This window comes from Xylona heveae (genome assembly GCF_001619985.1).
Source record: "Xylona heveae TC161 unplaced genomic scaffold L228scaffold_11, whole genome shotgun sequence".
Classification (NCBI taxonomy): domain Eukaryota; kingdom Fungi; phylum Ascomycota; class Xylonomycetes; order Xylonales; family Xylonaceae; genus Xylona; species Xylona heveae.
Window position 1 is genome coordinate 794591 of NW_017264203.1, and position 26065 is coordinate 820655.

The 26065-nt window shown below is 49.6% G+C and overlaps 9 protein-coding genes across 9 annotated transcripts; 6 read left to right on the forward strand and 3 right to left on the reverse strand.

Annotated features, from left to right (window-relative positions):
• The first annotated feature begins 371 nt into the window (after positions 1-371).
• Positions 372-3374, forward strand: L228DRAFT_250514 (hypothetical protein). Its single transcript, XM_018333350.1, has 2 exons — positions 372-1325; positions 1389-3374. Exons 1-2 carry the CDS (start codon positions 641-643, stop codon positions 2981-2983), a joined length of 2280 nt encoding a protein of 759 aa, XP_018185629.1. The 5' UTR covers positions 372-640; the 3' UTR covers positions 2984-3374.
• Positions 3375-3542: 168 nt separating this feature from the next.
• Positions 3543-5635, reverse strand: L228DRAFT_254213 (hypothetical protein; the record flags this gene model as incomplete). The annotated part of the gene is made up of 5 exons (XM_018333812.1): positions 3543-3667; positions 3719-4004; positions 4086-4376; positions 4545-4661; positions 5597-5635. The coding sequence occupies 5 exons, from the start codon at positions 5633-5635 to the stop codon at positions 3543-3545; spliced, it is 858 nt and encodes a 285-aa protein (XP_018185630.1).
• A 745-nt stretch (positions 5636-6380) lies between these two features.
• Positions 6381-8483, forward strand: L228DRAFT_241264 (hypothetical protein; the record flags this gene model as incomplete). Its single annotated transcript, XM_018331315.1, has 2 exons — positions 6381-6471; positions 6634-8483. 2 exons carry the CDS (start codon positions 6381-6383, stop codon positions 8481-8483), a joined length of 1941 nt encoding a protein of 646 aa, XP_018185631.1.
• Positions 8484-9559: 1076 nt separating this feature from the next.
• L228DRAFT_270831 (hypothetical protein) lies at positions 9560-13120 on the forward strand (the record flags this gene model as incomplete). Its single annotated transcript, XM_018335457.1, has 1 exon — positions 9560-13120. One exon carries the CDS (start codon positions 9560-9562, stop codon positions 13118-13120), a length of 3561 nt encoding a protein of 1186 aa, XP_018185632.1.
• Positions 13121-15856: 2736 nt separating this feature from the next.
• L228DRAFT_35239 (hypothetical protein) lies at positions 15857-17656 on the forward strand. Its single transcript, XM_018336513.1, has 3 exons — positions 15857-15980; positions 16034-17334; positions 17384-17656. The coding sequence occupies exons 2-3, from the start codon at positions 16140-16142 to the stop codon at positions 17425-17427; spliced, it is 1239 nt and encodes a 412-aa protein (XP_018185633.1). The 5' UTR covers positions 15857-15980; positions 16034-16139; the 3' UTR covers positions 17428-17656.
• L228DRAFT_35240 (hypothetical protein) lies at positions 17657-18730 on the forward strand. The gene is made up of 2 exons (XM_018336514.1): positions 17657-17770; positions 17950-18730. The coding sequence occupies exon 2, from the start codon at positions 18064-18066 to the stop codon at positions 18646-18648; it is 585 nt and encodes a 194-aa protein (XP_018185634.1). The 5' UTR covers positions 17657-17770; positions 17950-18063; the 3' UTR covers positions 18649-18730.
• A 1062-nt stretch (positions 18731-19792) lies between these two features.
• On the reverse strand, positions 19793-21308 carry L228DRAFT_250518 (hypothetical protein). Its single transcript, XM_018333351.1, has 4 exons — positions 21050-21308; positions 20653-20938; positions 20383-20459; positions 19793-20250 (listed from the first exon to the last, which is right to left on the reverse strand). The coding sequence occupies exons 1-4, from the start codon at positions 21151-21153 to the stop codon at positions 20154-20156; spliced, it is 564 nt and encodes a 187-aa protein (XP_018185635.1). The 5' UTR covers positions 21154-21308; the 3' UTR covers positions 19793-20153.
• Positions 21309-21698: 390 nt separating this feature from the next.
• L228DRAFT_263380 (hypothetical protein) lies at positions 21699-24528 on the reverse strand. Its single transcript, XM_018334484.1, has 2 exons — positions 22128-24528; positions 21699-22077 (listed from the first exon to the last, which is right to left on the reverse strand). The coding sequence occupies exons 1-2, from the start codon at positions 24332-24334 to the stop codon at positions 21909-21911; spliced, it is 2376 nt and encodes a 791-aa protein (XP_018185636.1). The 5' UTR covers positions 24335-24528; the 3' UTR covers positions 21699-21908.
• A 292-nt stretch (positions 24529-24820) lies between these two features.
• On the forward strand, positions 24821-26031 carry L228DRAFT_224011 (ribosomal protein S18). Its single transcript, XM_018330335.1, has 3 exons — positions 24821-24971; positions 25032-25402; positions 25469-26031. The coding sequence occupies exons 1-3, from the start codon at positions 24860-24862 to the stop codon at positions 25676-25678; spliced, it is 693 nt and encodes a 230-aa protein (XP_018185637.1). The 5' UTR covers positions 24821-24859; the 3' UTR covers positions 25679-26031.
• Positions 26032-26065: the final 34 nt, after the last annotated feature.

Sequence of the window (26065 nt, forward strand, 5' to 3'; positions counted from 1 at the left end):
TCGCCGCAGCCTCAACTTTAGAATCTCAAAAAATTATTGCTTTCCCATATGACGGTCGTCAGCTAGATTGTCTCTAATGATTAACCGTTCAATTTGTTTAAGATACGATTATCATGGCATGGTGCAGCAATTTGCAGTCTATATTCACATGCTCTCGGCCATGCGTTGGAATGCGAGCGATGGTATCCTGTACAACCATTTGTTTTCCATGTCCCGCAAACTGACGCAACCGTCGGATGACTAAAGTGCAAGTATCTAAAATATAGTCTCCAACCCTGAAGGAAATGATCATGCATTGAAAGACTTCAAAATCTATTCCTTCCTTGTTCCTTCCACGATCTTCGGTCCTGCAATCAAAAGACAATAAAGAACACAAAGGGCGGTGGAAGGAGATTGTGGAACCCCCTGTCCCCTATTTTCCCCTCCGCCCCACGCATTTGGTCCACGTATCTTAGCGAGAAAGCAAGCCTTCCAGCTAACTTTCTTGACATTAAACTGTCTCCCGCGCCGCGCTTATCAAAAGAGAGTTGTGAGCGAGCCCTGGTCCGTTCGTCAACAATTGACCCTTTTTCTCGAAAACGCGTACCCAACTCCTACGTCTGTTTTTCTTGACGGCAACAAGAGAAGAAACGTCAAAAACATGTCCACTCCAAGCAAGCGGCCTCAGAGCAGTACCAATCGACGAACTCCGGGTTCCTCCGCCGCAGCAACTGCATCGCCCTCTGCGCGGTCGCCAACGCCGTCAACCGCATCCTCGGGGGCTAACCTGAGTAGGACCCGTTCAACCCGGGCATCAACAAACGCACCTGTCTCAGCTCGTGCAGCGGTAAAGCGTCCAGGTACGACAGGAAACAGACCAAACTCAATTTCTGTATCCTCTACCTCTGCACAAGCACCGTCTTCCTTGTCCGGAAGCCATGGAGAGGAAGCCGAGGCTGCCAGAGCAGAAACGGCCGCCGTTATGGAGGACCTGAAGACGCGGTTACAGAAAGCGGAAGAAGCCTCGGAAGAATACCAACGTCAGGTAGCAGTGCTTCAGGCAAAGCTGGATGATGCACTCCAAGAGCAGGCCAAATTAGAAGAGCGTGTTCACGAGGGCGAGGAGCGGATAGAAGGATTGGAGAACGAAAAGAGAGAATTCATTCGGCAGAAGCGAGAATTGGAAGTAATTTACGAGGCAGAGAGAGTGGCGGTGATGAGAGAGAAAGAAGATCATGCCGGTCGTGAAGAGGATCTGCACGAAGTGATCCAGCGGTTGAAAGACTCGCTAGCACAAAAGGACAGTCTGAGTGGTTCAATTGACGACGGCAGATTATCGAGAGGAGGTATACATTTCCCAAGCCTCTACAGCGTTCCATCCCAAGACCATATCGTTAACAAGATTACAGCCAGTTATCGAAGCAATTCATCGCCCACTCTCGACCACGGCCAATTTGCACCTCCGGCATCGCTCGAGCGAAGCAGTTCAAAGAATAGTTCCAAGCTCATACTTCAAAAGGACAAAGTCATTGAGTCGCTCCGCTTGGAGCTGGCAGAGGCCCAGATCAAACTCGTCGAAGTGGAGAACATGGGAGGAAACCACTTGCAAGAGGTCGAGAAGATGCTACTGGAAACCCGCATGACAAACGCTCGGCTCATGGAAGACAATGAAAGCTTCCAGCTCCTTCTCAGCGAGCGCACGCTCAATGGCGATTTCTCCAAAGCAGAATTTCTGCAGAACATTGGAGGCGGAGGCAGCAGCTCTGACGGCGCGGATGACGACACTCAAACCTTGCACAAGCGGCGACACAATTCCAGCCTGGCAGACGAGCTCTACTCCATCAATCTCGAGGGCGAACATGAAGAGGACGACGAAAAGAACATTTGCCGCCGGCTTGAAAGCGAAGCCAAATCCCTACGCGACCAGAACAAAGCCCTGACGCTGTACATTAACAACATCATCGAGCGGCTCCTGTCGCACAAGGATTTTGAAAAGATTCTTGACCGGACACCAAATACTGCGCCGGCACCACCTGCCCCAACACATGCCTTTCCAAAGAACCAACAACAACTGCAACCGCCGCAACAGCAGCCGCATTCGCAATCGCAGCCAGAACCACAACCCTCCTTATCCACAATAAACGGTACTTCAGCCGTAAATGTCGACAAAGACCTCCCGCCTCCTCCGCCCGTCAAAACGACTGGCGGCGATCCCTTCGACTCCTCCCCCTCCTCCTCCTCCATGGACCCCCTTCCTCCCCATACTACTACCGGTCCCCCGCCTCCCGCTGCCATCCAATCCCTACAACAAAAGCGTCAATCACTCGGTAACCAAATCCCTCCTCCTCCGCCGTTCTCCTCCTCATCCTCCAATTCCACATTCTCCAACATCGAAAACCCCGCCACCGCGCCCCGCGTTCCTCTTGCCCGATCCCAATCTCTCCGCTCCGACGGGCGCCAGCACAAGCGCGCCTCCTCCGAATGGTCACCGAGCCTATCTTCCATAGGAGGCGGCAGCAATCGCACCCACACCGGCCCCGGCGGGTCCGGAGGGGACGCAATAGGAGTAGGAGGAGTAGGAGGAAGGTCATCTTCATCCCGACCACAATCCGTCTTCTTCTCCCCGCCCCTCGGCGGCACCAGCTCTTCTTCATCTTCTTACGGCTTCCCCTCCGGCTCTGCCGTCGTCGTCGGCCGACCCGCCAAAGACCGACTCAGCAGCTCAAACAGCACCGTGAGCGACGATACCACTGGCGACGGCAGCGCACCCAGTCCGCCGCGCAGCGTCAGCGGAAGCTTTGGCAGCACCGGTACTTCTTCCGTTGGCGGCGCCGGCAACAATGCAGCCAACGGAGCAAATGGAGCTATAGTGTCTGGAAATAGACTCCGTCCGCTCCGACTCGTGGAAGAAAGTACTACGGTCAAAGACGACGACAAGAGAGCCAAGCGTGGAAGTTGGATGGGGTGGCTTAGTCGCGCTTCGACGGCGCAGGAGGGTTCGTAGGTCGTAGAGTTCGATTCGGTTCGATTCGATTCGAGATCTCTCTTTTGCGGCGTTTTTTGTCGATAATAGGGCCCTTTTTTTTCACGGATGTATTTGCATGGAGAGAGGGGAAAAAAGGCCCGGGAGCCCCGGATAATGAATTGAATGATATGGATGCATACATGCATGGGATCAGACCATGGTTGATAATACTCTGCCAGCGGGGTACAATTTTCTTTTTTCTTTTTCGCCGTCTCTCTTTTTTACTCGCGATACTATACCACCCCCCTGTTTAATCTGTTTCCAACCTAGTTCTGGTCGATTTTATGAAAACTTGGCATTGTCAGATATCAAATGAGATATAATACGTAGGTAGACTGCATTACAAAGAGAATCACTGAATTCAAGCTGGGAAAAACTACCATGTATATCGATACAGTGATGCTCGTAAATACGCCATGGAAGTAGAGAAAGATCTGTGGAATGATAAATGATACGATCTGGCAAATAAAAGGGCATAAAGTCTAATTGAGAGATGCTGTAGTACAGGAAAACGGTCCAGACTTGTGGAAATCAAAGCTCAGAGTTCTCCGTCTGTTCTCAGCTTCTCGGTACCCCAAGGCTCGCTCGTTAAGCTTGTCAAGCCGGCTCTGGGCTCGCACGAGCTTCGACCACTTCCTTGAGGACCTGGCGCGGGAAGATTGACTCCATGGGCGGTATATTCTGGGTGTTTTGAACCCTCGCGGTCCCATGTACTTTGCGGCTGTTCATCGCCCTGAGTCAGGCCCGACGCGCCGGCGCTAGTGCCAGTGGCTTCAGCGGAGGCTTGTAATGCTTTGAGGAGCGAGATCATGGATTCGGGTGTCAAGTCCTCGTAGTAATCGTCATTGATCTGAACCATTGGCGCGTTGACGCAGGCACCGAGACACTCGACTTCGGAAAATGTAAAGAGACCGTCTGCTGTGGTTTGGCCAGGGTGGATGCCCAAGTGTGTTTCGATTGCTTGCATGATTGCATCAGAGTTGCACAGCTGGCATGGCGTCTGTTGTTAATTTTTGTTGTCAGTGAGCTGGAATATGCAACGGTCAAATTCACGTGGAGTTACAGAAAAAGGCTGGCTTACTGTTGTGCAGACTTGCAGATGAAACTTGCCCACCGGCTCACGGTTGTACATGGTATAAAACGTCACGACCTCGTATACTCTCATTGGCGGCATCTCCAGCAGCCGTGCGACCTCATTCATGACGCTAATGCTCGTGAATCCGTGCTGACGCTGGCCCAAGTCAAGCAGTGGCATGACTGCCGCTTTCTTGTATTGTGGCGGGTATCGTTTGAGGATCTCGTCAATGAGCTTCATGTTCAGGCTGGAGAATTTGAACGGAATAGAGGGATTGTTGTATGACGTGTCCCGGTGCTATAGTTTTCGAATTGTCAGTTGATCGTGCCTTTTCCCCTGAGAAATACTGCTTCATTCTTCATGGAAGGTCACGTAGTGACATACCACAGGCGGCGGACCAGCAGATGCAAGTCTCGCTGAAGCACTCAAGTACCGGCGAGACTCCTGTTGTCCATGATATCGAACGTGGAACGCGGCTTTTCTCAACGCGGCGCGCGAGATAGCTGGGGGTATAGCTGAGACCATTGTATATGAGGAGGCCGTTGATGGGAATTTTGTTCTCTTGGGATCTCGTCGGTGTTGCTGGTCGAGTGGACGCACACTAGACGTTTCGTCACAACTTAGGGGGGAAAGGAAAAGGAAGTAATATCTGTTGTAATGGCGTAATGTCTATTCGAGCACACAGGGTGTTTCGCTCTGGGAGTCAATGGATAGTTAGGCGTTTAAGAGGAGCCTTTAGCACTGAAGCGCAAGTGGAACTCTACGGATCTGGGGTCGGCAGAAGTGGAGTTGGAGTGGCGTGGGATAGCTAGTTGACCTTTAGGTCGTTGAGCTCACCTGCTATTCCCGCCTAATAACCGGACCCCTGGACAAAACAAGCGTAGGACGTCCTACTCCGTATGTGGTCACCCAGTCACAAAGTTCCCATTGGTTATACAGAGGTCCTGCCCAGAGATATACTTCACCACTAACTGCATATGCCATTATGCAGCAGTATAAATATTAGATTGAACATCTGCCTATATTACAGTGGGAATAAAAAAAAAGGCTTGAGAGTAAAACTGGCAAAGCAAGGCAGCGTGCCTTAGACAAGAGTGTGGGGATCAAGAGACGAGTACACTATGGTACTTGTCCCGCAATTCACTAGCGATAGATACCCGCTGGCACCAACCCGCACAATGTGGAGGTGGAGCGACGAGAGAGAGAGAGAGAGAGAGAGAGAGAGACGGACAAAAAGGGTCATGAAAATCTCCGAGTCGCTGATTGGTTAAATGAAAGTCCCACCTCCGTCAGCCAACCACTGCCTGCATACAACTACTCTTAATTAACCCTGGGAAACATCGTGAAAGTGATGATATATCATCTTTTCGTTGATCACTCGAAGCATTGTGCGATCCCTGACGATGATTGTCAATAATTAATTTCACCCCTATTTTTTGCCAGCGTCAAATCAATTCAATTGACTTGCTGAATTCGGCCTCAAATTACTCATCAAAAACTTTTGCCTCGTGGGCGACACGCCACATGTTTCCCGGGTTGGTTACCAATGTGCCCATTGTCCCGACCCTTATGGCGTCCTTGTAGGTTGATTTGATATGGATTGCTCCTGGTCAGAACTGTCACCTGCCTTCCTAAGCCCATGTAAGTATTTGAGAATACCGATTGTTCGAAGGTCCCAACCTGTCGCTGAGGATCAATTTGCAGAGGCCGCCAACAAGGACGAGAGTCAGATGATAGAGGAGGTCGTATTGTCCAATTGATTCCGGAAAGGGAAAAGGGTTATCTGTGCGAAATTTGCCATATGCTGACTCTGGATCTTTCAACTGTTCCATGCTTCAGGGAGAATGCTGAGCGGAAACTGAATCTGTCCAGCACTGTTGACTTTGAAGTATTTCAATCCAGACAAGGAAGACCCGAAGCTGCTATTTGTACTTTTGTGGTAGAAACTGATGCCGAAAGATGAGAATAATTGCAAAAGGAAAGAAGGTTTATCCTCTTCAATTGAGAGAGCGGTTTCCTTGGCTACGCGTCAGGCCTGACTACGCGAGAGCAATATCAGTCACTCATTCACTGAATCGCCTCAAGGCCGTGGTTTCTGTTTTTGCTTGGACCCCGAACTTTTTTTTCACCTTGTTCTTCATGTCAGCCTCTTGTTTTCTTCTCTCAATCAACTTTCGCTTTACATCCATTGTCCGCAAAGGCGTCGCCTTCGCAGTCACCACCTGGCGGCAAAACAGTCTGAAGACACATAATATTTCAGCCCCCCTATTCTAAGTCACGTCTTTCATTTGCACAAGAAGGATGGGTACTGCGCCACAAAGTCTACTAGAGGACTTTCTAGGAAGTGTCAATACTCAGAGCAATGGTGTGTTCTATTGCCATTCTACCATAGGTAAGTCTAACTCATTCATTCAACAAAACTTTTCCCCATGCACTCTCACGAGATTCGAAAGCAGTCTGCTGTCCTATTTCGCATGAATCCCTTCCTAGTTCCCAGCAACACTTTCTCCTGCGGCAGGAGTCTATAATTGAGAGTAGATCATTGACTTAACAGTAGGAGATGACGAGGATCTTATGGGGTTTAGCTCAGAGGAGGAAGACGATAGACAGAGCAATACCGAAAATGAGGATAATGATGCACAAGACTCGCAGGCTAGGGGCTCTGAGTCGAGTTCCACGGTGGTGGATCCCGCGCAAGAGCTCAATGAACAGCAGCAATCAACTGAATGCAAGCTTACCGTAGAGAGTCATGCGGACATTGCCGGTCCAGTGGTTGCTGCTCCGGCTACCCAGGACGACCGTACTGTGCCTCAATATCGCCACTTTTTTCAAAACTCAAAGTCGTCTGACATGGTATCGAAAGATTCGCCGTTGGCAACGGAAATCCATTTGAAAGCATCACAGCCCGACACCAAAACAGCCGACATCCCCAGCCCAATGGAAGCAGAGAACCAAGAACAAGATGCTGATGCAGATACCAAAACCGCTTCAGTGAAAGTCGACAAGTCGCCTGAATGCAGCGAACCAGAAATTATTGTTTTACGAAAGGGTTCTCATGAGTTTCCACCAGGTATTACTTTTCGCGATGTTCCAAAATATGCCAAAATTCGAGATGTCCTGACCATGGTTCGCGTTCTGCATGCTCGAATTCGCTCGATTCTTTTCTCACCAGGCCCAGCTGCCACAATCAAATTATACTTTGCTGATCAAGCGGCTCACGACCTCTTCCTCGACCAAGCAAGAAAAGGTCGAGTTAATTCTCCGTGGAAGAGAGACTTGAGTATTGTAATTGACAAAGAGGATCAGCTCGTTCCAAGTGACGAAGAGTTGGCGCCGATGCACGCAACTCGGATTCTTCAAATCACTAATATTCCCACGAAGAAGTTGAAGTTTGATACTGTCCTTCAAAGCTTACAGTGCTCCAACCCTGGTCACGCCTTCCAGTTGGAAAGAGCTTTGATATTCAAACGCGGCAACACTGGCGACGCTTCAATTATGCAACTCAACTTTTTGAGCATCCGTGATTCGGTCAAAGCGAAGATAAGCTTTGAGAGGGGAGACTTGTGCATTCGTTTCCCATTGATCAAGGTGGACTTTGCAGAGGATGAGTGTTCTAGCACTGCCAAAGTCGTTCCGCCCAAGCTCATCTTGCAGTCTCGTGGCTCTGACGTTCCGGAGACGAGTCCAGATAATCGACTATCAGCTATCGGCCTTTTAATACTCCCTGCCGTTTCAGTCGCTCAGCCCGCTCCTGCCAAAATACTGGTTGCCAAGCCTATCCCGGTTGCGGCGCCAGCTCAGGCCCGTAAGAAAGGCCCATTGCCAGGACCAGTCAATGGCATCTACATCAGATCATTGCCAGACCTGACAACTCCAGGCCAGCTGCTCTCATCCTTTAGAGGAGGAGCTGTGTTGTGTGTAGAAATGTTTAAATACGGCGACCGTCAAGCCATCATTTATTTAAAGGATCCAAACAACCACAGCGCATCAGTGACGCGTATGAAGAACAATAAAGGATTTTTGCTTTTGAAGGATCATGGACAAGCCGGAAAACGCTATGCAGTGTGCGGGACAGCGCATCAATGCCCGATAGGACGAATCAACGACCCTTTATCCACGCGCCGAGTCTCTTTCGTGTTTGACAACATCGTTGCCAATAATGTATTTGGAACAAAGTATCTTGAGCAATATACTCAAAAACACGGCGCCATCAAAATGGAGAGCGCTGAAGCTCCGGAGCGCCGTTTGATTGCGAAGCCGACGTCTCGGCAGGAAGTGATTTTGAGCTACTCGAACATTGCCATGGCAGTTGAGGCCAAGCGCGTCCTCGAAACGCTAAAGGTTGTCGGAGCTACGCCCGTCATCAAGTTTGCGCCAGATCCTTGTGCCGGTCCTTGCCGCTAGAGGCGCTCATAGCGTCGATCGTTCTGATATCTTTGCAGATATTTTGAATGTATGCTATCTTGGCCATTCTTGCTGATTTCTCAAAAATGTATATGCGACATGGGTTGTTCTATTATTTGCATCGATTGTATTTTAGAAAATCTCTGATATTCGTCCAACACATTCAAATTTAAACCGGTTCTGCAGAGCATTACCAATTAGATAGTAATGAAATTCCTATGTGCGCCTACAGTAGAGAACTACATTTCAGACCAAGTTTGTTATTCGACCTTCCAGTCCCTCCTCTTCGAAGGATGAAAGCTCCTTGACATGCTTTCATTTGCGTATAAAACGAGGGAATTGGGTCTAGCTGACCATTTAACGGATTGAGTCCCCCCTCACTCCCGCATGGCGTGAGACGCTATAGTTGAAGACCCCTGACGGGAAAGTACCTCTACCTCTTGCACACGTCATCATAGCCTCGAAAAATGGTACAGTTACTTTTACGGCTGCATCAGCCATGGTTCAGTGTGGAAACGGCTTCTTTTCCCCGGGCGGTAGTGGTTGCGTCCCACTGTCTCAGTGAAGGCGCTTCACCAATCACGCGCCCTCGAGATTGTTGATCAACTTGATCCTTTCTGCACTTTCGTTGCCGGTGCATCTTCAACATCCCTGAAGTCCCAGGGAAAATGGTCCAAATCGGAAAAGAATGGGTTAATAAACTTTAGGCGGTCAAGTTTCCACGCCTGCAGCACCACCCGCCCGCGCACTCTGCTTTTGAGTCTCGCTCTCCAGCACCGGTCTAACTAACGTTTACCCGTTCCCCTATCGATCATACTATTATCGATGCCCGATCTCTGTGTTGTGGTCCTTGACCTTCACAACCTTTTCCCCTCCCACGCGAGCATCTCGTCGCGATTTCTTGCTCTCTGGAAATACTGTCTGATTGAACGTGCGATTTGTCCAGCTTCTTACTGACATCGGATCGAGAAAAGCATCATTTAGCACTCATTGCGATCGATCATTGTCGAGAGCTAGAGCATGCTTGCGATCTAAACGATTTTCGTCGCTCCATTGGCATCCGTGGCCGAGGGCCAATGGCCACCGTTGCCCAGTATCCGCTGCCTGCAACTACTCCTCGAGAGTCTCTGACCAGGCGCGATCGAATATCCCCAGAGGGGCCATGCAACTTTCGTCACCTCACGTCTGGATCTAATGCCCCTCTGTGCGGCTGTAGGCGATTTTGGGACTCGAGCTTGGACCCGCACACAAATCGGAATGATCAGAGTATCAGTGCGGCGCAAAATGGCTGGTGCATGTGTGGACATCATGCCTGCTTTCATGATATGGATTCCGGGGTGCAACATTATTCGGTGACTGGCTTCCCCTCGAAGACGAGCACAAGCGGGATTCGCTCTGATCTCCAAGAGCTTGCGGATTCTAACCAGAAACATGGCCGAAATCCATCAGCGGAAGGCGACAAGGTTAGTAAGGAGGATGCTTTCAGGCCGTATTTTAAACCTCCATCGGTCGGCAGGAGCAATTCGGACTGGGCACACGAAGCAAATGAGAAAGATGCTGGGGACTTGAAGAGCAGTCCTTTCCAGAAGCGGCATAATACTCAAGAAAACCCGAGCGCGGACCCTTTTGCGCTGGATGGTCTTTCAGCTCTTCAGACTAGACGCGGAATGAGAAGCGTGTCTTCGCCATCCGTGGGCGCATCCCACCTTCCTCCCATACCATCGCAATGCCTTCTTCGACCTGGAGAGCTCGAACCGCTCAACATCCATCTCAATTCTCGGTATAATGGTGCAAAGAACTTAAACGAGAGCCATTCTACAGCTCTAAACTCTTATAATCCTCATGAAAGAGACCTGGCGACGCCAACACAAAGGATTGAAGATGATACTCTGCGGCTGTTCTTGGCAGCACATACAGCCAAGGGAGACTCACACCGGGAAGCTCAGGTTGAGAGATCCAATGGACTCGAGGAGAGACAGCATCTGCTTCCTCGTCCACACGAACTCTCGGCCTTGCCCACCAGTCAACGATATGACTGGGCTGCTAAAGGTGGCAATAGCCAACACTCCCAGCATGGGTCGAAAAGGGCAATTAATGATGTCTTCAGCTCTGGGAGAGCGTCTATTAGGCCTGGGCTTAATTCCACAACCATCAGGCAAAACCCACGATGTGGGAGTCGTGAAACGCCTAAGCCCATGGATGAGTTTAATCAAAGTGCTACTGAAATTGCCACTCCAACTCGGCTCGAGTTCTCAAATTTGCCCCCCTTCACAAAGGCGTTGGACCATGTCAAGGCATGGGTAGATGCTCACAGTGAGGAAGCAAAAGGGTCTCATATAGAAATAGGGAAATCCGAGGCTCAAGTACTTCCAATAATATCAGCCCCGCTGGTCAACGATAAATGTGGAACCCATACCGAGCCCACTGTAAATCAGAAGGGAGCAACTCATGCCGACGATACGTGGAAATTGGATCCTAATGTGGCTTCCCTTTCCAGTCTTTTACCTCATTTACAGCTGCTGGTTAGCAGGCTGACAGAATACCCAGCTCTGTGGTCGGCTCTGGAAGCCTACAAACATCGTCTGGATGCCCTAGAATGCGCTTCCTACTCTCATGGAGTGTCTGAGGAGCTTCAGGAAAAGTTTGATATGCTTGACGGGCGGCTTACTGAACTGGAAGGGAAAGTTGAGGAGCACGAAAAGCTGCATGCAGATTTTGACTTTCTGGAGGCGAGCCGGCCGAGTCGGACCTCGGTACGAAAGCGAGTTCATGGTGGAGTTGCTGGAACCGAGTGCTCCGTCAGTTCGGATGGCTCTTCTGATGCTCACTCGGAGCTATTATCTTCGGCGAGGGTCTCTGCTGCCTTAGACCGGAGCGGGCTCCCTGATCGCCTTGAAGACATGGGATCCCGAATACAAGCATTAGAGACGTCTGCGCCTCCCTCATACGACAATCCTTATGAACTCGAAGTGATCTTCTTGCCCTGGGGTCCGGGTTTAAAAGGCATCTGGTACCCCCCGGAAGAATTATCCAATGGTGAACTGAGTAGCACAGCGATCACAGAAGAATGGGCTGATCCGCAATTTCGTGATTCCCTGAGCAGCTCTCTCAGTAGATCGCGCTCAAGCGGATATGACGGATGGGACGGTGATCCGATCCGGAGTTGGGCAGATGGCCCAGATGAATGGCTAGTGCCGCGCGCCAGCGCTCAAAACAGTACGATCTATCGCCGGTTGCAAAGTAGAGGGTTCGTTCGAAACGTGCAGATTCTAGGATCAACGGCCAAGGAAGTCATTAGTGCTGTGAGCAGTGCTTTTGGCGACATTCTGGATGATCGGACTTTTGAGAACCAGTCAAACAAAGAAGATATCGGCGAGCTCAAGAAGCCTAAAAGCTGTGATTCAGATTGCATGGTTGAAATTGAGAGAACTGATGCATATGAAAGACAAGGTACCTGCCAAGGGATGAGGAAACAGTCATCGAAGAACAAGATTCCACTTCTCGGGCTCCGGGCGCCTTTTATACCTCTCCGAAAAATTCATAAGGATTCGCGACTTCGTTTCTTAGATCCGGATGAGCTTGTTACTCCAGCTGTTTGGACAAGTGATTTTCTAAGCCGAACCGTTGTGATGCGGGCCGCCGGTGGAGCACGAAGGCTGTTTATAACTAATCGGCATGGGTACCTGCAGCCTCGCCCTCGCGACTGCTTGGCTTGGACGTGGCAAATGCTTAGAGAGCTCCCGCGAGTTCATCTGGACGAAAATGGTGAGCAACGAGAAGAGGCGGTCCCCGAAGCGGACGCCAAAGAAGCTTGTTGGCAGTGGGATCCTCGTTTGGACCCTCCAACGAGCGCAGCCTCTTCATTTGCATCTGATTCATCTTTGTACTCAACGTTAAGTATTCGTCCTTCGCGATTGGCCCAGTCTGTACGCTCAAAAAATTCCCTTTCGCCGTCACCGAAGCTTCGGGAGCCTACTCCGTGTGGGGATGGTCATGCTATGCCCATCTCTCCTCTCTCAGAATTTCCTGTTGATCGTTTGGGTTACCTTCGACGAACAAATTCTCTCAGTCTGGGCGATTCTGGAAGCGCGCTCAGTCCATCGTTCAAACGACGCTTGGTCGCTTCGCAGGTGGAAAGTGCCCCTTCCAAAACATTGTCAAAGCGGAGGCGCGTATCATATTCACCAACATTTATCCCATCACGAGATCAGAATATCACCGAACCCTGGCGGCAGCGATGCAAGTCTCCTAGCCCATTCTTCTCCGAGGTCGCGGATGGGCGAAGCCAACTGGCAATGGCAGGCGTCAAACGGGGCACAACACCTTTTGCGTACGCAACACCTCATAGTGGACCGGTGGCAATGATATCCGAGCCTTCTTCAGGAAAACCTGCATCTGCTGTCGCCAGCGACAACAACACAGAAATTCTCATTGACAACTTTTGCCACAAGACTGAGCCGGAAGAGGAGGTGTGGGAAGGAGTAGCCGACGAGGATGCTAGCCAGCATTTGGCATCGCCAGAGGCTGCTCACAGTGATGACGACAATATGCTGACATATTCACCCTCTTTGTCGGAGCAATCATACAGCGCTTATGAGAGCGACTACGACAGTAGCGATGATAGTGAAGCCGAATGAGGGTTTACTTCTGTGATATATCCACTTGTCATGAGGGATATGTTTGCACATTCTATCACCTCGACTCTTCAACTTTTTCAGCTCTCTCATCTTTTCTTATATATATCACTACGCATCTTTGGCCATCACCTGTATATGAAATCCTGCGATACGTTGACTCCACTCAAGCATCTCCTATCATCAACATTTTCTTCTTTCTCTCATCTACTCTTTTTCAATTTCATCTCTACTTATTGTACTTCACCTCCCAAAACGCGCGTTATCTTTTTAGTTCGCATTCTCTGTGCTGTCAACCCAGCATCCATCTCAGCTCTTCTGGGCCTTTCATTGAGGCGGGTTGGCGTTGGAAGCATTGTCATTTTATGCATTATCAGTTTTGTCACAGCGTTTCAGCCACTATTGGATTTAGTAACAGTGGTATTTTGTCAGCCGGATCAGGATAGCATTTTTTAGGGTTTAAAAAGATGGTTTGTGGTTTTATTTTTGAGGATGTAGATGCCTCAGATGCAGTTGCTTGTATTTACTAGGTAGTTAGAAATCAAGTTCAATCTTTTATTTATCCTCGGTCTTCCCCTATTTAATCGACCTGGAACTTGAATCGGAACCGGGCAGCAGCTGTCAGCTGTCAGTTGGATAAGCGATTTGGGAAGCAGAGGTGGGTTCTGCTAATGAAAGACCTAAAATGCTTTGAACCATGGTTTTGATGATGCTTCCGGAAGTGGTATAGAACTACTTGGTTTCTTAACGTCAAGTCACTTAATGTTTGTCTCAGATAATTTTATCATTTTTGTTTTTAATAATAAAGACGGATATTAGTGAAGGAATGACAATTTTTCTCTTTGGCCCTTTCTTGGAGCTTCGTGGATGTGATGTGCCACGGGATGGAAACTTGGCCTCCATAGGATGAAAAGGATACGATGAAACAAGATATGGTACGACCTATGCTGCCTTAATGCTCGATTATGGATCGCCCATTGTTATGCTCTGCACTCTCTCCTTTTTGAGAGGTTTGATACAGAGATTACCGTTGACGTGCTCCTATCAGCATCCTGTTTCTTCTTCTTGATCATGTCGGGCAAATTTTTGTCTTAGATGTCGTATTGGAATTGCCAAGGATACAAAGCGTGGGAGTGGGATGAACCTGAAACATTCCCCCCTATCCTTGCTTCTGCCAGGTGCGGGACATGTGGTAACTGACCCTTCGTGAAAGGCGCAGTAACGTGCAAGAACTTACCGCATGTGTGTCATCTACGCTGATTGAAATCCTCCGTCATCATCGTCATCCCTACTTGGCAGGCTCGGCCACGAGGTTTCTATCACACTCAGCCCCGAATCTCGTCCAAGATCCATCGGAAAATTAGGTATATTCGTTTCCCGCAGCCTAGCCGTCCCTTGTCTTGTTCCAATCACCGAAGCAGGGACGAGGTGATGGGACCGAACTGACATGCTGAAGGGAACGCTGGGCAATTTGTGAGCAACAGCAGCCGCGTTGGATTTGACGCAGGCAATTACGTACGTCATCCGCTCATTGGGGGCGCTACGACTACTGGGGGGCTGACACAACCCTCCAGGGATGCACGCGAGACTCAAGAATACTCTGTACCGGCATCGACATCGACCAGTCAAAAGTTGCGGTTTGGCTTCCCCGACTGGCTAAAGCACTGATTGCCCGCATCACTCTCCCGCCCTGCTGCATTGTGTTCGCTCGTCTTTGTGCCCATTGGAAGCGTTCTCAACTTTGGATCAAAAGCGGTATGCGAGTCACAGTCTGGTTTCCTAGGCTCCTTTTCTTCAGCTACTCGTTGTGATCCAACAGAGTACTCGGTAATACTCGACTTTACTACACATCATCCCGCATCCTGATATTCAGCGCCACTTGACGGGAGACTCGGGCAACTGGCCGCAGTCTATCATCTAAGGGTACTTGATCTAAGGGCACTTGGCCATTATAGCTCAGCTTTCATCCGCCAATTTTTGGAATTTTCCCTGCATTGTTGCTGCGCCTTTCTGCTTATTGACGGAGCTTCATTCAACTGTTCCGCGGGTTCAATAATACGGCCTCTCGACAGGGTCCGACTCGGAGGGTCTTTGAGTCTTTGTCCAGCCTGCAGCCGAGCCGAACCAGCCCCACCTAGTCAAGCAACGGCTGTTATTGTTGGCTGCCAGCCGTCGCCGCCCAGAGGGTTCCAGCGACAGCGGTACATTATTATCCTCCTGCTGCTCCACTCCATCCCGCCCCCCCGTCTGACTTGCATCACTCGCTCGTTTCTTGGCTTCGTCATTATCCAGAGAAGAACATCGAATTCGCCTTTTGTTCATCACCTCAACACAGAACTGAGCTTTGAATATCCTCATTATCAGTGTCCGATATTTATAACGACAACGTTACAGAAACATTCAATAAATTCTTATCAGTCCGACGCAATCGTGTCAGCGGTCATACGCCGACGTCATGTCCGTTGTCGTGCGAGAGCGCGAGCGCGACTGGGAGGAAGACGTCTATGAGAGTCCGAGGAGATCTTACACTACAGTTCGCCGTTATCGAGTCACACCTCGGCCATATGAAGAGGAGGATCTTGCCGTAGAGAAGGTTCGCTACGATTTACCAGTTCGTCGAGAGCCATCCGAAGTTCGAGAGTATCGCATTTCCCGTGAGTATGAGCGGGAACCGAGGCGAAGCCCCTATGAGCTAGAGAGGTATTCGCGCTCTACAGAATACTTTTCGCGGCCAGAGCCAGCGCCACAGCCGCAGCAAATCATAATCCGAAACGAGCCTCAGCCGATCATCATTCACGAAGCACCGCGTGAACCCATTATCATTCAGCGGGAGGAGCCCCGCTATATTGAAGAAAGGCAAGTCGTTCGTCGTGAAGAACCTAGGGAAGATGATTATATATACCAACGTCGGACAAGGGAAATCGAGGAAAACGGTCGCCGTGAACAAGACTACTACGATGAGCGTGAGTGGCGTCGCGAGCGAGGTAGAAGCGCCGAGCGTGGAGACTATAGTGAAGATGATATGAAGATTGTACGAAAGGAGACGAGGGATTACGACCATGAAAGTAGCCCTCATCACCGCAGACATTTGGCAGAGGGCATCATCGCCGGCGTTGGAGCCGCAGAGCTTATCCGCCATCACAAGAAGAAACAGGGCGAGAACCCTGGCCACCGTGGTCGACAGCTGATTGGGTCAGCCGCCTTGGGAGCAGTAGGAGCTGAGGTACTGTCGCGTGCAAGAAGCCGAATGGGCTCCCGTTCGCGCTCGAGATCTGTTTCTGTGGATCGATACGGTCGACGAAGACGCAGGCACCGAAGTCATTCCCGTGTCAAAGAGCTCGCAGGGCTAGGCCTAGGTGCAGCAGCCATTGCAGCGGCTGTCAGCTTCGCCAATAAAAACAATAAAAAGAAGAACGACGATCGTGGTGATCGCGGTGAACGCCGAAGCCGGTCGAGGAGACGACGCCATTCCGTGACTGGGGTCGATCGCGAAAGTCGAGCCGAAAGCAAACATCGAGACCCGAAACACAGGAAGCATCGAATCGCCGAAGCTGGTGCGGCGTCCGCTGCGGCCGCTGCATTGATTGAGCATGCACGCAGTCGCAGCAGGTCGCGCCATGGCGGACGCTCACGCTCACGAAGCCGTCTTCGCAAGGGATTGCCAATTGCTGCCGCCGGGCTAGGAGGGGCTGCCGTCGCTGGCCTGTATGAGCGTAATCAGAAAGAAAAGGAGGAGGCTGAAGATAGTAGGAGACGCCATGACCATCGCAGAGGGTCAAGGTCGCGCTCGAGATCTGCGTCTGCGCCATACTCCGAAGCAGGAAGAAGTCGAGGCACGGCGAGCGACCCCGGGTTGATCGAATACGGAGACCAGCCCGTGTATACAGCAGACTACTATGGCGTACCTACCGGTCGGCGTGATAGTTACTACGATGGTGCTGCAGTCCCAATCGCTGCTGGGGCCGGTTATGGAGCTGCGAGATCTCAAACCTTTCCGCAGGAGCGGCAACTTAGTCGAATGAGCAGTCCCAGCTCCGATGAAGAGCGTAGAAGGCATCGAAGCAGCCGCGACCGTGGCCGCAGCGGCAGTCGCAGTCGAAGCCGTAGCCGAAGCAGACACTTGGCTGAGGCCGCAGCCGTTGCTGGAGCCGCGGGCCTTGCGGCAAATGAGATTGGCAAACGACGCGAGAGGAAGAAGCAAGATAAGGAGCGGCGACGTAAGTTTGATCATTCCACACGTGCGTGTCTCTTCCCATAACTTACCAGAGATTAATTTGTTTCACAGGTCGCGCAGAATCAGATCCGTATAGTGACGGGTATGGCGGATCCTACCACCCAGAACCATATGGCCCGCCTCCCACGGCTCCTTCAATGGCAGATTATGCCCCTTCGGATTACTACCCCAACACGAACAATTTCCCTCCTCCGCCAACTGGCAATAATCCATACCCGCCGACTCCAGTCTACAATCCTGCAGACTATCTTCCACCAGCGCCAGGTGCGGCGGCTCCCCGGCAACTGCCCGAACACAGCGCGCACGACTACGGGCCGCCCCCAGTGACGGCACGTATGCCGGAACCTTATGCTGAGCCTTATGGAGATCCATATGGCGTGCCGCCTCCTCCCACAGGAGCTTATCGAGGTGCTGACAGTGTAAGTCCTGGTGTTGTTGCTGCTGCTGCTCCCACTGTTTTCGCTACCGATGAACCTACAACTACCCGTGCTACTACTACCGATCACATAGTAGAGGGTGGGTGTGGCGTTGAGCTCCCTCTTAATCTTGCCGGAGAACCATGTCTAGGCTAACTTTTCCTCTTTTTTTTTGTCTGCAGATGGTTTAGCGACCCCTCGCGCGTCGTCTCACGTCTCGCTGTCTCCAGTGCAGCCTCAACCTGCTAAAACTGTTCAATTCGATTTGACCGAACACGGCTCGGAGGCTGGATATCATGAGCCTCCCGAGTATGCTGCCGGTCCTTTTACTTCTTCTGATCCACGTAATAATATTCAAAATGATCTTTACACGAACGATTACAATAATGACGAACACGACTACGATTCCCGACACGATGATGATGCACGTCGTCACAGCCACAAAAGTCGGGAAGGCCGCGAACGTCGACGAAGACGATACCGTCCACGCGTTGATGGGTCTGAAGCTGATCCTGATGGTACTGCACCTGCTGCTGCTGCTGCTTCTCCTGGCTCGTCCAAGAATAGCCGTCATCATCGCCACCACCACCACCGTGATCGTGATGGTGATCGTGGTCATCGCGGACACCACAGCGACGATGACTATACGTCTCGAAGAAAGAAAAAACACAGCAGTCGTCCACATGCGCATGGACGCACGTCCCGCACACATTCTGACACAGACTCCATTTCATCAAATGACACGATCGAAATGCCTGATCGCTTTGACAAGGACGGGCACAAGGTGCACGAAACGGGAGATGATCCGCTCGCCGATCGATTACAAGACTTGCTCAGTGGCCACGGCGGCAGTGGCGGTGGTGGGTTCGGCGGCCTTTTGAAGAGTCTTGCTGGGGAATTTATCGGTTGATTTGACACGGTGTTTGGGTGGTGGAGTGGAGGTAGGGGGGAAGGGTTTAGTGAAAGGGGTAAAGGGTGGCGGTGTTAGTGGAGAGGTGGGACGATGGGACGAAAGCCAATGGTTCTTTAATGATGATATGACTTATGCCTTTTGATGATTTGTCTGTTTGTATGTGTTTTCCATTTCTTCTCTGTTTCTTTCTTTCGTCTTTTCTTTCTCCCTTTTTCATTTCCCCTTCTAATTGTGTGCTTCGTTCTTTTCCCCTACACCTTTTCAACTATTTGTCCCCACCCCCCTTTTTTGTTTTAGTTCAATACCGTAGTTACCCCCCGCTTGAGTTTTGAGGTTTAAGTTTTGATTTTGATTCGGGATATAATGGACTGAGCTATCGAATAATGATATGATCTTTTTCTACTTCATATTCTTCTGCCTTTTCCCTTCCTTTAACCTCTTCTTACCCTTATTAGCCATATCCACATAAGGACATCTACTTGTTTACTGTTCACCAACATGATGTGACATGACATGACAAACTCAAAGTACCTTGGTACTGTATTGTATTACCTTTCCCATCTGTTCTTCTTTCCTTCTTTCCTTCTTTCCTTCTTTCCTTCTTTCCTTCTTTCCTTCTTTCCTTCTTTCCTTCTTTCCTTCTTTCCTTCTTTCCTTCCTTTCTTCCTGTCTATTTTCCTTCTTTTCTTTTTTTCCCTCCTTTCATGCATGATCTATACATGATGGATACATGATAGACACATGATCAAAAATGTATTAGAAAATGCATCAGAGCATGACATTTGTGTCAAGCATGAAAGGTGTGAAGTGTGAAGTGTAAGCAGTACGAGAAGCCAGAAGTGAAGCCAGAAGCACGACATGTGTTAGTAGTGCGACATGTGCAGGTAGTGCGAGAAGTGAGAAGCGGGAAGTGAGAAGCGTGAGTGCGACATATCAAGCATGATAAGTTCCATGATGACACGCCTTACACGCCGACTACACAAACGGCTTGGATGATATCCTGCTCTCGTATCTTGCGTCTCATATCTACTGTCTAGTGTCTACTGTATCATGTCTAATGTCTACGGTCCAGTGTACAGTGACTGATTGGTAATACAGTGCATATTGTCATTGTCGTTGGAGATTGAAAAGAGCATTCAACGTCGCGGGTTTCAATGGGTGATATATTTGCCCTTTTATTGGGAAAAACAAACGTACAGGGGGGAGGAAAAAAAGTATAGAAAATACCTGTATGAACCTGGCAAATGCAGAATATCCAAGTGTATTGCCATTGTACCCTGACAAGCTAATCGACATGCGCGCTTTTTGTTGATGCGCCGTATACGCCTTTTGAACTCCCTGAGAGGACGGAAATGGGGAAAAGATATAAGAGACTGTCATAGGAAAAAAGAAAGGGGCAGAAATGAAGAGACTATTTATAAAAAGAAAAGGGATAGAAAGAAAGAAAGAGAAAATATGATGACAAGGCCAAAATTACAGCAGGTCAAAGTCATCCAATTGGTCGCGGTAGCGCAGAATGTTGCGCTTAATCTTGGATGAGTCGGTCCATGTGACAAAGTCTTCCATGTTCCTGCGTAAGTGAAATGTGTTAGTGAAGCTGGGTCGTACAACGCCGTGGATGATTTTGAGTACGGATATTGTACGAGAAACACAATAAGAGCAAATGGGGGGAAATGATTAAGAAGATGAGGAAGGAACGCACCGAGTGACGAGGTATGCTGGGTCCGTAATAACTTCTGTACCGACGCGGACATGTCCTTGTTCGATAAATTTGATGGCCTGTGAGATAACCTGAGTCAACACTTGCTCAATTGTTGCAGTAAGGAAAGAACGGCATTTGTCTCCGTAGAAGCAATATCCACTGATGCTAGATTTCGACAATTGCAAATAGTGCAACGCATCCACTGGACAGACAAAACGTCCTCCAAAAAAAACCCAAGGATCAAATCCATCACGAACAGACAAAACCTACCCCCATAACATGGTCTGCCATTCTCAATCGAGTCATGATGACAGGCAGGCGTCTCCGCGCAAACGCACTGACAGTAACCTTGTGCTCGACATCGCTCAGTTTGCCTTTCCCTCCGCCACCAGTGCCCAGGATGCCCATGTCAAACAGCTTGGCCAATAGCAGTTCCTCGTGCCGTGTGCGCACTGGGTCGGCAGGATCGAGCTGTGAGATGCGGTGGGCTAGTTGTCGTAGAGAGCCACAGAGCCGGTTATATGTAGTGTAGTCGGAGGGTTTCTGGATCGCATATCTATGAGTTATTAGTTGAGATGATACCGAGCAGAATCACCGGCCGCGAAAAGTCGATGATTGCGAGGGCGGAGGACGGGTTGAATTAAGCGTAACAAAAAAAAAAGCATACCGTCGGATTACAGCTGCATCGCGATGTCCATTGTCCTGGGCATATGTCGTAAAGTCGACTTTTCGCAGCAGTCGCTGTTCGTGATGCTTGAGTTTGCGGACCATGGTGTAGTCCTTGTCTCGGAGGTTTTATGCAGAAACAAATTCGAATTTTGGAGTTTTGCTTGGCTTTTACTCCGACAAGGAAGCCCTATCTAGCCTCAGTAGAACCAGTTGCGTAGAAAATGGATTTTTGGATTGTAGTGGAATCTCTCCAACTTCTTGCCCGTCAACTGCGGTAACTGGATTCTGGGTGAACTTTTTGAGCGGCTTAGTCATCCAGATCGAGCAAACTCTCGGGCGCCGCTAAACCAATATGGGCTCACCGCCTTCGGCGAATGGAGGTCAACTATTCCAACGGACGTCTTGGTCAACGGCGAGAGAATTAAAGGTTCATGATGATAGGGAAGGAAAAGGGCGAATATTTTTACGGGAATCGGCTGAGCAACTGAGACAGCGCATGAAGTAGTGATGTGATTAGAAGGCTTTTTACGTGTGCATTATTGTGGCTCTGAAGAGAATAGCATGGCCGTGACGATGATAATGATGGTACGGTCTATTTATTTAATCCATCCGAGGCGGTCGACTTTTGTCTTATCTAGCGTTATAATCTGCTGTCTAAAATTCACACTATACACTGAAATCAAAGCCCGTAGTTTCCCAGCCAGGAATGCTGTTATCGTAACAATCGTATCATCTATGGATATATCACATATAAAAAAATCTCGGTTGGCGATGGACCAGACCAAGAGATAAGCCGGGAACAAGTCCCAGAGCCCCAAAATCCAAGCATATGTTCAATAAAAATAACAACCCAGTCGCTATGGAACCACATCCTGATCGATCTTGAATAAACGAATATCATATCTTCCTCGCTTCTTTCCGAGGTTGACCAAATCCTGCCACGCCTCGGGATAGTTCTCCAGTCCCCAGGCTTGTACTTTGGCCCTGTTGGCGTCACCAGGGATAGCGTTATAGAAGGAACCGAGCCTATGGTCTGTTAGCATGGTCTCAAGGTCCTCGACAGAGAGTCCACTCACGTCAAGGCATCTGGCTTGGACCCTGTCTCTGTTTCCATGTCGTCAATCATCGTTACCACTTCGTCAAATAAGCCTTGCTTGGCCAAGGCGGCTAGGTACGCCGAATATATCTCCGGCGGAATGGCAACATCCAGCTTTTTGAGAAACTGCCAGATAGATTGTGCGCGCTTTTCCCCAAGTGGTGACTCTGCACAAGCAAGGAATGCCAGCCGGATGCTACTGTAGGTCGGTCCCTCGCGTGAATTAGCAATATCTTCCCAGTATTCCAGGCTTTGATGAGGCATATCGCAGGCCGTGTAAGCAAGCATCAAGGCATTAAGCATGCGCGTGTTGGGTTCAATCTCCATGTCCATTTTGAGCATATTATGCACCATTGTCAGTGACTCCGCATCCTTTGCTCTGGCGATACCACGGAAACACTCCACATAGGTGTCGAGGGTGGGTCTTCGGTCTGCCCGTACATGTTGGCGCATATGTCCAAAGACATGACATGCCATGTCGGATCGACGACGGTCAAAAAACTCTTGCATGATCCTGGTCCGTGGCTCGATTGGTAATTCATTGAGAATGATACGTGCAACAGAGTATGCCTCCCAGATTCTCGTGATACTGTTGCGGCGATCGAGGCAAAAATCAATGAGCATGTTCGCGATGCTCATCCGCTCAGCCTCCGAATAGAAGAAAGAATGCGTTTGGAGTAGATCAACAACATCATTGACTTCATCGCGATCCAGATGCAACTTGCACAGCGCAGACGCCGTCTCCGGCTCAAGACGAGCCTTTCGATCGTTGAGATCTTCCACAAGGTCTACAATTGCGTTAAAGTCCACTGTCTTGGTAGCGCATAACGCACGAATCAGCTGGTTGATCGTAGGAAGGTCCTCGCCCTGCGCGATTTCTTCTCCTTGAAGTTTCCGATATGCAGCCCGAGCTCCACTCAAATCTCCCGCTGCTATGCGATAATCAGTCTGAAGTATGTAGCTCTTCGCATTTGGAGCAATGCCCCATCGATCGCCTAGTGCAAAATATCGTTCTGCATTGTAGGGATCATTGCGCGAACTCGCAAATTCGACAAGGCCGTTGATGGTTTCAACGTCTGGACGAATACTTGGATCCTCAACATTTCTCTTCAGCATGACTTCCATCATCCGCTCCACCTCATCGACGCCCTTTCCCATGGCCGCAGCCCATTGGAAAATGATGTCCCATGTCCGCTTAGAGGGATTGCCTTCCAAGATCGAGAAAAACAAATTTCTGCCCCATTCAATCTCATTGTTTCGTAAACAAAACTTTAGTATTATAGAATTGGTGTGATAGGTCGGCAATTCGTCGGCAGCAATCTTCCGCTCGTACCATTTCTTGGTTTGCTCGATGTTGTCCTTCAATGCGTAGTATTTCGTTGTAGTTTGGTGAATTTGAGCATTAAACGGAACTCCCAGCGCAAGCATCTGGTCCAATGTTTGTAACAGCTCTTTCTCATTATCTTCCCGTGCGAACCCTCGCAGCACATACGACCATAGTCGCCATGTCTCCTGCCCCTGTTGGTCCAGAACGTAGTCATTGACAAAAGCTCGCGCGTCAAAGGAGTCACCTGTATGACATAGCACCTTGACATAGGCAACTGCATCTTTAAGCCCAATCTTGGGACTCACTGAAGGGTCGCTTTGCTTTCGCCGCTTAATCTCTTCGAAGAGCAGTCGAGCCAATTCATTATGGGCACTTGTGTCTTCATTCTTACTGGGCATGAGCGTAAGAGCATCTCTCGCTAATACCAAGTCTTCTAATGACAACCCGAAACCCTCCTCTTCCATATTTGTATCCCGCAAATGCTTGAAGAGGCGGCAAGCATTGGTCGCTTGCATATTAGGGAGTGGTTCGCGTGTGCGTTGCTTATTTCTAAAAAAATCTTTGAAAGCCTTGACAAGATCTGGTGTCGGAGGTGGCCTATGTTGCCTCTTTTTCGCATTGGAAAGCTCAAACATGGTGACCATTCCCGGATCCGTATCTGGGTCCGTCTTCACATCGTCATATTTGTTGCGCGAAAACCACCAGATTGTCCGCCTTGAACTGGGAGGCGGCGAGGCAAGGACGGCATAATTAGAAGGTCGTCGTCCAGAATGGAGCATGCGACAGGGACAGTTGTAGTGGCTGATGGCTCTGTTGGTCAATAGTCTTCGAAAGACCTGCCGGGTGAGTTGGGACCGCATGACGGCAACAGCATAAACACTGCTCGAGCGTATCTCCGCAGCTCAGTCAATGAGCTAATTCAGCTGCCAAAGCCGCGAAAAATGACAATGTTCATGAGGAATCCACAGTCAAAACATATGAGAGGAGAAAGTTAACAGCTGTAAAACTTCATCACAGAACAAGCGGGACATTGCAAGAGTGCAATTGAAGAGCAGCACGACAGGTGGTTGACATTGACCTACCTGGGGTATCGGTCCCTGGTCGGCTCTCCGCCTCTCAACTCAACCAACCCCATGATTTGGCTTGACACAGCTCCATCTAACTCCTCGGGTACTTCGTTCACCACAAACTTGCTGGTGCATTGATATGTACCGATACCCGTCTACCCCATGTTCTTCCAACTTAACGCGACTCTTCGGCATTTCCCACTCGGACACATCTACGCTATTCCTCTTTTGGTCTTTTCGAGATGTACTACCGATTATCATCATCTTCATTAGACAGCGTTATACTGTGAGAATCTCCAGCAGCAAGGTCGCAGCCTGATGGCCTCCCGCATATTATCATCCCTACCGGCACGGCCACAATCGGGCCTGTTGCCTAGATTGCGCAATGCATTCTCCACTTCTGCCAAGGCATCGCAGGATCCTCTGACCGGTAGGCCTTTTAATTGGTTTCACTTTCTCTATGGATTTCAAGAAGCTGATATCTCTACAGAAATCATTTCTTCAGCTGGAAATACTGCGAAACAAGCCTCAGCGGCAACGTCGACAAGGACTCAAACGGCGCAATCTCAGCCATCTCCTGAAGCCACCGAAGGCCTTCGTTCCTTGACGCGACGACTCGTGCGTGATCGAGGAGATATTTCCAGAAGGAATACGGCGTCGCGGCGGGGGCTTAAGGACTCAATTGCTCAATTTGCCCGGGCACAGGATCTCGAGAGACAACAGACCAGAAGGTGGAAACAAGGCGACGTCTATGCCCCGCATGATCTGACACCCGCCGAGATGCAAAAGTGGAGGAAACGGACAAGGCCGACGATGGATGCATTTGACGCTCTCGGAATGAATCCACTTGACCATTACAAGGTGTGTACTACTGATAAGCCAGAGGGTAAAGAAATTTGCTTGCTAATAGAGCCATTCTCGACGCAGAACTTTGCCATCATGTCCGAATATATGACAGAAATGGGCCGCATCCGAAATTCGTATGATACGGGCTTACGTCCCGTTAACCAGAGGCGCATTGCAAAAGCTATTCGGAGATCTATCGGCATGGGTCTAATGCCCAGTGTGCATAAGCACCCTGAAATCCTTGAGCAGACGTGGAAGGAAGGTCGCATGAGGAACCGGCCGATCGGATAGAGAATATCGGACAATTAAGACAGGAATACTCCATTAATTTGTAAAATTATCGTTTGAATCTTGTAAATTACCATGCTGGCATATAGACAGCGAAACCTCGCTAATCGGCGAATATTATCCTTTCTCGTCCCGCTCTCGTCTCTGACTGTTCTCCCTATCCGTGATTGCTCAAAGCAGAGGTATTATCTCACGATATAAAGTCAAGGCGCCGTGCCCTAGACTTTATTGACAGGGTAAAGGCTTAACCTCAAGAGCAACAGCTGAACAAAATAGTTGAATACATAGTTGGATGCATTCACAGCATGTAGTAATTATTCAGTTTGAATATTTGATATTGTTGGCGTCAAAGGGGTTTTCAATATGGACAAACTCAGGAAGTGTTTTGCA